We start from the raw sequence: 11615 nt of genomic DNA, 5'->3' as shown, positions 1-11615 counted from the left end.
ATGGTCCTGACGGGAGATTCAGAGACAGACTGGAGGTGGACTATGAGACTGGATCTCTGATCATCACAAACATCACAACTCAACACACTGGACGTTATGAAGCAGAGATCATCAGAAGTGAGAGTTCAGGGAAAAGACAAAGTTTAAACAGAAACCGCAAATGTGATAGCACAAAAATCACCAAAAAACCCAGCATCAGTCATGATGATAACATAAAATCTTTCAATGTGATCGTCACTGGTGAGTTACTCAATGTAAATTACCCTTAAGTGTTTTTGGTTGTTTGTTTGTTTACTTTTTGTTTTGAAGAAATTACATATTAGAACACACAACTTGTTTTCTAATAATGGCTCATCAACATAAAAAAAACTACATTTCTGATTATATATCAGTGTTACGGCCCATAACCATCATATGGCTCGTTAACCGAAATAAAAAATAAAACCGGGTGAGTCACGGAGACTTTCTGGAATCTCCGATGACGTCACATGATTCTCGCTTAGTAAGAATCTCCCCACAACGTCACCCACGGACTCACTCATGGAAATAAATGTCACGCACAGGGCCATATTAAGATCAAATTGGGCCTGATTCTGCACCGCAAAAACTCCAAAAAGGGCCTATTTTTTTCCTCTGCGTTGGTGCATGTGCATTCGACACTCGACGCACATGCGCACTCAGACCGACCAAGAAGACGCAAGCAGCCAGCCTTTATTGAACATGAATAATAATAACGACGTATTACTCGAGATTAACATCAAGCAATGTAACATCAACATTCAATAGCAATTGTTTGAAAAATGCACTTAATGCAGAGAAGGCTAAACCAGATCAACTTAACCTGCAGGCATATTGTCACTACTGCGCTAGTGCTGCTTCCTTATTGCTGTTTCTCAAGATCGTGTCAGTGAAGTCAAGTCTGCGCAGCAGCTCATGCTCAATGCTCATAAGCGCCAGCGTGCTTAGCCTTTCATGTCCCACTGACCCACTGTGCAAAGTTACGTCCAGTGGACGTCTTTTTATGTCTTTGCAGACGTTGAAAAAACGTCCACTGAGGAGCCAGAATGAAAGTTTTTATGACGTCTTTTTTTGACGTCTTCTGTACGTCTGATTTAGACGTTCACAGAACCTCCTTACAAGGTTCAAAACTAGTTCAAAAGTGGTCAGTGGAAATATTTCAACATCATTTAAGGTTCATTTAGACATCATTTATACTGTTTCTGGACCAAATCAACACTCTCAGGATTTAGACTTGTGTTATTGCATTGAAATTTCCAGACACCGTTTGTCCTAAAATCAAGAAAATAAAATAATCTTTATGTAATAATGAAATAACTGACGATTGAGCATGTGGTAAAATCAACTGCAAATCAAAGACATTAAATCTCTGAAGATGTCTTAATGTCTTTGATTTAAAGTTGATTTCACCACATGCTCAATCGTCAGTTATTTCATTATTTCAACGTCTAAATCAGACGTACAGAAGACGTCAAAAAAGACGTCATAATTTTTTTTCTGGCTCCTCAGTGGACGTCTTTTCAACGTCAGCAAAGACATAAAAAAGACGTCCACTGGACGTAACTTTGCCCAGTGGGGAGGACCGCAGCTCTCCTTTGACTATTGAATAATTTAGGCTAAAACGAAACTGAAACCAACATTGGGTCTGTCATTCGACACAAAATCAAATGTTTGGGTTTTTCTGTTAGTATTTTTAATGGGTCACAGACACTTCTAATTTAATTACATTTTAATTTAAAATAATCTTGTTGGTTTATCGGTTAATAATCGGTCGGTTAGAAAAAAAAAAAAAACAACGAAATTAACATCTGATTAACACCTAGTGTCAGTAATGTCACAGTGCAAATAATATAGAATAATAGTAACTGTATAAAAAGTTACGCTGTTTATGCGTCTGAAAGGCCATGGTCCTGAATGGTCCTGCCTTTATATTTTATTTTATTCATAATTTATTGAGATGTCATTTCACTCACACACAGGGAAGAAAAGACTATCACAACATTTATTGCACAGCATATGCAATTATATTTATTGTAGTAATATTATTGTTATATGTAGAAAATGCATATATACAAATTAATAATACTGTCAAAAGTACTTATTTTTTTCTGCATCAATTCAATGTCAATGGGTTCCTTTATATTTCTTTATTTTTTTTCCAGCTGCTCTGTCTGATCAAGTCAAAAGCGACGACGAGCCCAGTATGGAGAAGAGGGAGTCTGACTTGGGTATATTTTCACCCTTCCTTTTTTATCTCTGAGTAGATTGCATATAATGTAGTACAGTACAGTATATTATAAATGCGTTGTTCTTCAGGGGAGCTTGAATTTATACTTCACGTTAAATGATTTAGCTGTTGTTTAAACATTTGAATTTAATTTAAACAGAATATTGCATTATAAATGTCTATAAAACTAAATATGTCAAACTCCATCCTAAACACTCGCTGCTTATAATAAAGATGTCAAAAATAATTATTTACACAGTTTTAGACCGCAGTCATGGGAAGCCAATGCAATTCTGTCTCAGAACTTGTAATTTAATAAACCATGACTATTATGAGAGAGACAAACAGAAACAGTTGAGATGCAACAGTTCAGTTGCACCATGAGATTACAATGAGTGAAAAGCTATAAATTGACTTTTATGGAGGCAAACCTTTAAGACTATTCCTAAACCTTTCTTAAACTATTCCATTACGGAATAATCTATATTTGTAATCAGAGGAATAAGCCTTATGGATTGCAAAAGTGTCCATAGAGAGAATATATGCAGTGAATATGGTAAATAAACACGTGTGTAGTCATATGTCATGATTTCTCTCACTAAAGTCTGCATGTCTTTAATCGTTGTAGATTTAGGTCTGTCTTCAGCTGCTGTAGCAGGAATATGTGCTGCCTCTCTGCTCCTGACTGTTGTAGCTGCTGCTGCTGTGATCTTCAGAAATGGTGAGTATTACATGAAGATCCTAAAGTGAGAGGGAAACGTGCTTGATGCAGAATTTTTATTCCTGATAATGAACATTGTTGCATGTGTGATTTTTTCTCTCTCTCAGCAATAAGACAGAATGAAAACAATGGACTACAGCGCAAAGAAGAGGTAAGACACTGTTGTGAAAACTGACTTTACATCACCTTAAGATCTGTTTGATTTTAGCTACACAGACAAAATCATCCTAATGGCTAATAAGCCTTTTTAACAGAATCGAATGCACTACTAGGACAGAAGTGCTGATTGTGTCTGACTGTACCTGCAAACAGCACTGTTTCTCTAACTTTACCTTCTGTGATTTATTGTTTTCTTACAGAAGGAGAAAGACCATCCCATAAGTGTCATTACAAAATGAGGAAAAGCGGAAGCAATCTTCTCTTTAAAACATATACTTACCTATATAAGTATATATAGACACTTGTAAAAACACACTTGTAAAACTCCATTGCTGTCATGTAAAATTAGACATCTCTGAGATGCTGCTGTTTTGATCATGGCACCTGATGACTAATATGCGTTTCTGCCCACGAGCATAGGTCCCTTGCTAACAAGAAACGATGCATCTAACCACAGGTGGAAAGCTGTAGTTCCTACCATGTCAGATTGTGACGCTGTTTCATGCTGTTCCATGATGTTCGTTTGAACTATAGTTTGGGGAAAAACGGGGGGCGTTTCCTGTACAATGACGTAACTCGCTGATTAACCACCACCATAGTGCGATGCATTGTTGTTGAAACGAACTCAGTAAGCTGGATTTGGTTATTGAGGATTTGGCATGATTTTGGGTTGTTTGGTTCTTCGAAGCTCATCCCAGTGTTGATTGCATCTTTTTAACCAGAGCTGCTACTTAAAATCTTACTGCTACGTAGTCTTTAATACTATAGACCCAGAACGTCTTACTATTCGACATAAAATAAGTACTTCATGATTGTATTAGAAGTCTTACACACAGATAATATAGAGTTGTGCATTAATTTGAGTGATGACAGATATTATAGGAGATATTAATGCAGATGACATGATCTTGACTCTTAAGAAACTTTCACACAGCAAACCTGTTTCAAAGATCAAAATTAATTTGAAATATGAATAGCTTATTACTACATTGAAATAAAAACGTAAAGCCTGTTCAAATAATAGAAGTCATGAATATAAATAATCGAGCGACCATGAAAGGAAATGAGTTCAGCTACAATTATGTAATATAGCCTACCTCATGTAAACTGTGTGACACTCACTGTACACTGATCTGGAGTATATATTTACATTTAATCATTTAGCAAATGATTTTATCCAAGTCGCGATGATGAGCATCGCAAGCACTTTATTACAGGAGTTATTAAAATAAGATGAATATGGACAGATCTTTGATCCACCGCAGTTCAACGGAGAGGGTTAAGGTTCTGGAAACTGACTTTGACGTTTGTTGATTCTTTGTGCAATATAAAATACGTTACCAAATAATTGTAAGACACATTTAAGTTTACGCACATGATAATTTAACTTTATATACTAGTCAAAAATAAGGGAATTGTCTTTGTCAAAATGTTTTATATTTACATTATGTGTAACACATTGTGCAAACTTTTAACGTCATTGCTCAGAACTGTTACTTTTATGATACCTCAGAGGTTGAATTGATCTTTCAAGCTTCATCCATAAACTGTATAATGTTTTTATAATATTATTCTGTATTCCGAAAGTCCAATTTATTTTCTCTATTGAAAAACTGGTGAATGATTCTGTATAAAGTACAGACATGTAAGTAGTGCAAAGTATACTGACTTAAAAAAAAATTACATAAGAAAGTTGTAGTTTGTTATGTAATCTAGATTACTCATTTATGGTAAAGAGTCTGTGCTTATGTTGCTGAGGTGTTTTTCCTGTTCCCCACACTGTTCTCCTCACAGGAGCATAGTCTGTTTTGTTTTTCTTTCTCTTCCCTCTCCTCATGTTATGCTGTATTTATTCAATCCCGTGTCTTCCTGTCCTTTCTACCCCCTTGTCATATTGTATGTATGGACAGGTTGATGGCTAATTTCACGGTACCTGTGACCAGTGACAATAAAGGCTAGGCTACTACTACTACTACTAATGTATTCTGACCACATTACTTTTGATATAACTTGTTCAAAATCTCAGGGGATCTCAGGGGGTTTGTCTGACGAAACAGTTTGGGAATCCCTGCATCACATGAAAACAACGATGACACATGAAGGGGTTTCAGGTTTGAGATCATTTTGACTGACTTTTGTCCAGATCGGTAATTAGAGGAAGTCAAAAGATGCCAATATAATCCATTAAAAATGTAACAGCAGTCATGAGGATGTACATAATTACAAACAGTTTTTTGGAATCTGATGTAATCCAAGTTACTTGAAAAACTACAAGAAAAATCAATCGGCGAAACATGACAAGTTTTGCATTCTTTTTTTTTTCTCCTTCAAATCAAAGTTTGGTGTAACTCATCTGTGCTTTAGATTCAGAAGACATTTTTGTGAAATTTCTATGGAGAAAATGAATGTGACACTTAGGTTCTCCTCACATTTATTTAATGCTTGAAAAAAAAAAGATGACATAATGAAAATGTTCTTGTCCTCTTCAGATTTCCCGTGGCATGTTATCACTGCTAATTTTATTATTAAATTGTATTTTGGTGTACTTTTATTTAATTAAATGTTAAATAAAAGTAATTATAATTCACGTTGCTATAAGTGATTAATTTCGCTTTTAGTAATTTCAGTGTAAATTGCCTTAAATCATTTGCAAACTAATACCTGATCTGTGGTAATGTTAGTATATTTTTGTGAACCACTACACAAAGAATATTTCTTAATATTCACTACAGAGTGTTAATGTAACACTGACATGTCTGCATTAATGAAGTGATTTATTAATTTCTGAATCAGCATGAGTGAACATCTGCTGTTAACAAGAAGAAAAGAGATAAAGAACAACAAGGAGAGTAAAAACACAACCTTATTTACTTTCAAACATTTACACTTGAAATAAAAGAAGCCTCAACTTTTTCTCAATAATGGAGACAAGCAATATAGAACTTCATGCTGCAATGCATGCTGGGTCCACCAATCAAACGCATGCATGACTCCCAGTTATTAATTTTTTTTTTACTTGAATACTTGTGTTGTGATGTTCAGAGTTATATGTTTATCTGAATGTTTTGATTGTCACAGTTGTTGAGATAAATACACTGATTCTTGTGTGTTTGTGTGTGTGTGTGTGTGTGTGTGAAAGTAGTTCCTTTAAAAATCTGAACACTGCTGGATCTCAAGCTGTAGAATCACAGGACTGCTAGAATCAATCATGTAACATTAACATATTATCCATCTACAGTAAATATGATCATTAGAAAAATATACTAAACATCACGAGGGAAATTGCTCTAAAGTTATAGTATTTTTTCCTCACTAATCATAACCATCAGCTGGGACAGACAAAATAAGTAAACACTTGGTCTTCATTTATATTAAAGCCTACCTTTATATAACCCTTAAACTAAAAATATATGCTTTTATATTCATAGACGATAACCATAAAAAAAAGGAAAAAAAAAGTGCAAAGCAATGTAACAAATTAAGAAACTGTAACTGTATATATATATATATATATATATAATATATATAATATATATATATATATATATATATATATATATATATATATACATATATATATATATATTTTTTTTTCACACACACACACACACAGTGGATGCCAAATTACAGTAGATCTTTCTGTTTTCAGTATGTAAAATTCATTTTTTTATAAAAATAACAAATATTTTTACTTTTGTATTTGTGGGGTTGCTGCAGATAATGTAAAAGAATAAAATAAAATAAATAAATAGCAAAATAAATTAAGATTGAAATGAAAACAAAGACATTGGATGGCATTTTAAACATTGAAATATTGAAGAATATTTATCATTTTGTCCACTAGATGGATAGCAAAGCTTCGTTTTCCCATCACTAACAGTTGGAGCAGACATATTTTCATCTGTATGATTAAAACACCAATATATGGCATCTTAAATCTGTTCTGTTTTCTTTTTAACCTCTTGAAGATCTGACATCACTGAGCAGAAGAACAGCAGCAGCTGCAGAAGCCACGCCCATCAGAGCAGTCACGACCAATTGTAGAAACAATTCAATCCTTAAAATCAAATAAATCTGTTGATGCAGATGGTCTCACATCAGGATTATAAGGAGCACAAACATAGCTCCCTTCTTGTTAAGTGTTTTTAAATGAATCTTTTCATTCCATCAGGAATCAGGAGCTTTTTAACGCTCAGGGTCTCTTCGTTTAGGAGTCACACTTGACTCCTTCACGGTCAAAAGCGACTGAAGCCCTTTTTTATTTTCCTTCAGGAAAATGAATGTAATGCATTTTTCTTCAATAATATTTTCTAATTATTATTTAGAATTCCAAGGAGATTTTATGTTACTATGCAATCTTTATACAATTTTAATAAGCATTTTTTCATTAGAATTAATATATATGTTATTTAATTATTTATCTATTAATTTTCAATAAATGTGATATTTCACATTAAAGCAATGAAAGCATTTAAAATCCATTTTTTGAAGTGAGAATTGTGCCATCTGGTGACATTAAAAAAATACATAATTTCTTAATTTTATTAGGTTTAGCACATATACATATATTCTAAAAGACTACTTTTTGTCAAGGTTTAGATATTTTTGGTTAGATAAATATCAGGTTTTGCATTACGATTACAATAAAAATATTAAGATTTTATTAGAAAGGGAACACATGGGAAGCATTTTTTTGTTACTCAGATATCAAAAACACCTGTTAAGAACAATTACAATAATTATCAATCAGTAATTTGAAAAAAATGAGGAATAAATCTGAATAACCATGAATAAATATAATTGTATCTATTTACATACAAACTGTAATTATTTTACGCATTGCTGCACATGCAACCGAAAGTCATTCAGTGTGTCTTGTACACTGGAAGAGAGAGATAGACTCTTGAGATTTATTTTTCACATTAATTTCTTTTATTTCACATATTCTTAAACAAAATCATTCTGATGAAGTTATAATTTTTACAACTTCTAAGTATAAAGTTTTTCTGTCAAAAGTGAGCAAAGAGGCAAATAGCAGTACCTCCACACAATAGAGACCACTGGAGATTAAATATGTTTTTCTGTTAAAAAGAAAAAAAAAATGAAGTCAGATCACTTTTAATAAAAAATTTTATTTCTTTGTCAACTATAAATTATTATTTTACCAGAATATATGAAAAAAAAAAAATGTCTTCACAACAAAATTATTTTCTCACTAATAAAAGTAAAGGAAGTATCTTTCAGAATACTTTGAAACACAGAAACTGTGTTTCTTTTATTCTGGACTTGACTGAACTGAACAACTGAACAAAAATATTATTCTGCAAGATGTATCCATGAGACAATATTTTAGGACATTAGCAATCTGTCTCCACTAAAAAAAAAAAAAAAAACATTGCTTGTTTTGTTATAAACTTAATTTATTTTCTTTGAAAATTTGACATCCTCAAATGTATGTTTACCAACAACAAGTCACATTTATTTTATTTTCTATTCTTTTCTTTTTTTAAAGACACTGCTTTATTGTCAATAAATAAGAAAGCAAGCAGAACCATTTTAACTTGGGATGATTTTAATTTTTATAAACTGTAATTGTTGGGTCTTATCCTCAAGCTCTGATGTTTGGTCTTCTATCTTTTACAACATTTTCCTGTTGCAGTCTTTAAACAAATTTCTAAATCTTCTTTGTTTTCAGTTGACATGACGTGTATTTTTGGTAATTTTGTATGTACAAAATGTACAAAACATTTTTTTAATATGTCAGCTCTAGAATTTATAACTCTGAATAATGTACATAGAGCTGCTGTACCTGCACATGGCTGATAGAGTGTAGTGATGTTGAGATGTTGATTCTGGTTTCTGATGGGATTGTTGATCACACAGCTGTAGCTGTTTTTCTCCTGATATTCCACCTCCAGAGGTAGAGAGAGACTGATGCTGAGATCAGACACACTGATGCTGGACAATAAACTGTTTCCTTTGTACCAGGAGAGAGTCACATGACCCACATTCACCACTGAACACAACAATGAACAATTCTGCTGTGAAGATGAGGATGAAGAAGATGATGATGATGATGATGAAGATGAAGAACATTGTGAAGAGTCTCTGCTGATGACAGGAACTGGCAGATGAGCTGAAAAAGCTTAATAAAATTATATAAAATTTTAGTATTTATTAGTAGCTGTTTCTGACCTTTTTGAATGTGTTGAGGGTGAGTTTGTGATGTGAAGTGAAGTGACATTCGGCCAAGTATGGTGACCCATACTCAGAATTTGTGCTCTGCATTTAACCCATCCGAAGTGCACACACACAGAGCAGTGAACACACACACACACACACTGTAGGAATCATCCAGACACTCCAGACATAAAGACAGACTGTTGTTGAGATCAGACACACTGATGCTGGACAATAAACTGTTTCCTTTGTACCAGGAGAGAGTCACATGACCCACATTCACCAGTGAACACAACAGTGAACAATTCTGCTGTGATGAAGATGAAGAAGATGAAGAACATTGTGAAGTGTTACTGCTGATGACAGGAACAGACAGATGAGCTGGAAACATGAGAGAATAATAATAGATGATTAAGTGTTTTTTCAGCATCAGTCTCAAAGCAGTGATTTTCAATCCTCTTTCTTTACATTTATAAAGATTATTGTTTAAATATATGAACAAATATCAGAAGTGTTAAGATACATCAAACAAGTCAATAAAACCAGTATTAACTCACCATAGACAGTGAGAGTGAAACTCTTGCTCACACTGTAGTCCAGTAAATATCTCAAGTAGTGGCGGCTCCAGACAATTTTGATTGGGGGGGCAATGGGGGGTCCTGGTCATTTCAAGGGGGGTCTCATGAAAACCAACAAAAAATACAGTGGCACCGCTAATAACTGCATATTACTGCTACTAAACAACAAAAACAACACAGCATATCAACTACTTTGTTTTTAATTAATCAATTGCAGTTTGCAAACAATATGCTCAAACTTTAAAGGGTTAGTTCACCCAAATATTAAAATTATGTCATTAATAACTCCCCCTCATGTCGTTCCAAACCTGTGAGACCTCCGTTTATCTTCAGAACACAGTTTAAGATATTTTAGATTTAGTTATAAAACTATAGGTAATTATAGGTAATAAAAACATCATCAAAGTGGTCCATGTGACATCAGAGGGTCAGTTAGAATTTTTTGAAGCATCAAAAATACATTTTGGTCCAAAAAATAGCAAAAATAGCAAAACCTACGACTTTATTCTGCATTGTAGATGAAGTAAACCCAACTAAGCAAGCCAGAGGCGACAGCGGCAAGGAACCGAAACTCCATCGGTGACAGAATGGAGAAAAAAACCTTGGGAGAAACCAGGCTCAGTTGGGGGACCAGTTCTCCTCTGACCAGACGAAACCAGTAGTTCAATTCCAGGCTGCAGCAAAGTCAGATTGTGTAGAAGAATCATCTGTTTCCTGTGGTCTTGTCCTGGTGCTCCTCTGAGACAAGGTCTTTACAGGGGATCTGTATCTGGGGCTCTAGTTGTCCTGGTCTCCGCTGTCTTTCAGGGCAGGAGAGGTAAATTATAAGTAATAAGCAATATTTTAAAATCTATACGACTAGCTGTAGTTTGTTTACTAAGCGTGCAGAACAACCACCCAATAAAGCTTTACAATAATCTAACCTTGAGGTCATAAATGCATGGATTAACATTTCTGCATTTGACATTGAGAGCATAGGCCGTAATTTAGATATATTTTTGAGATGGAAAAATGCAGTTTTACAAATCCTAGAAACGTGGCTTTCTAAGGAAAGATTGCGATCAAATAGCACACCTAGGTTCCTAACTGATGACGAAGAATTGACAGAGCAACCATCAAGTCATTTTCAGAATTTAGCAGTAAGAAATTACTCGTCATCCAGTTTTTTATATCAACTATGCATTCCATTAGTTTTTCAAATTGGTGTGTTTCACCAGGGCGCAAAGAAATATAGAGCTGAGTATCATCAGCATAACAGTGAAAGCTAACACCATGTTTCCTGATGATATCTCCCAAGGGTAACATATAAAGCGTGAAGAGTACACAGCAAAATCTCCAGTGTTAATTTAACAGTCTGAGTGTGGAGTCTGTGGACTCATATAAACTCTGAAGCAGTGTTAAAAGTAACACTGAAGCAGAGTTGAAGTTAATGAGATAATTAAGAAGTTAATTGAGTTATGATTGAGCATTATTGAAGACACCTGATGTTAACAAACAGAATCACCAACCGAGAAAAATCACAATTTGTGTGTGACCATTATAGTGGTCAGTGTTTGCTTTAGTTGGGATCTTGGCTTGTGGCTTTTTACTTTTAAAATTTGTTTTGCAAGTCAAGAGCAAAAGTTATCGGGTTGTGATGATTATGTTTTAATGTAATCGTTGTTTGACCTGAGTTACTGAAGTAATTTACAGTGTTTGCTCTAAATATTTCTCCATTATTGATAGTAACAGC

General features: G+C 34.0%; 2 protein-coding genes across 2 annotated transcripts in view; both read left to right on the top strand.

Moving 5' to 3' along the window:
* The window catches only part of LOC132160326 (uncharacterized), a 5836-nt gene extending 2638 nt beyond the window's left edge, over positions 1 to 3198 (top strand). Inside the window, exons 2-5 of the mRNA XM_059570094.1 lie at positions 1 to 240; positions 2181 to 2246; positions 2874 to 2966; positions 3074 to 3198. The exon at positions 1 to 240 is cut by the window's left edge and continues 162 nt beyond it. Of these exons, the coding sequence (XP_059426077.1) occupies positions 1 to 240; positions 2181 to 2246; positions 2874 to 2966; positions 3074 to 3141 (467 nt within the window). The 3' untranslated portion in view covers positions 3142 to 3198. The remainder of the gene's footprint in view (positions 241 to 2180; positions 2247 to 2873; positions 2967 to 3073) is intronic.
* The window catches only part of LOC132160320 (uncharacterized), a 219821-nt gene that overhangs the window by 192160 nt on the left and 16046 nt on the right, over positions 1 to 11615 (top strand). The window lies entirely within an intron of this gene.

The sequence above is a fragment of the Carassius carassius genome, chromosome 16 (assembly GCF_963082965.1).
Source record: "Carassius carassius chromosome 16, fCarCar2.1, whole genome shotgun sequence".
NCBI classification, from domain to species: domain Eukaryota; kingdom Metazoa; phylum Chordata; class Actinopteri; order Cypriniformes; family Cyprinidae; genus Carassius; species Carassius carassius.
The sequence above is the reverse complement of the archived record's forward strand: the minus strand, read 5'-3'. Positions and strand labels throughout refer to the sequence as shown.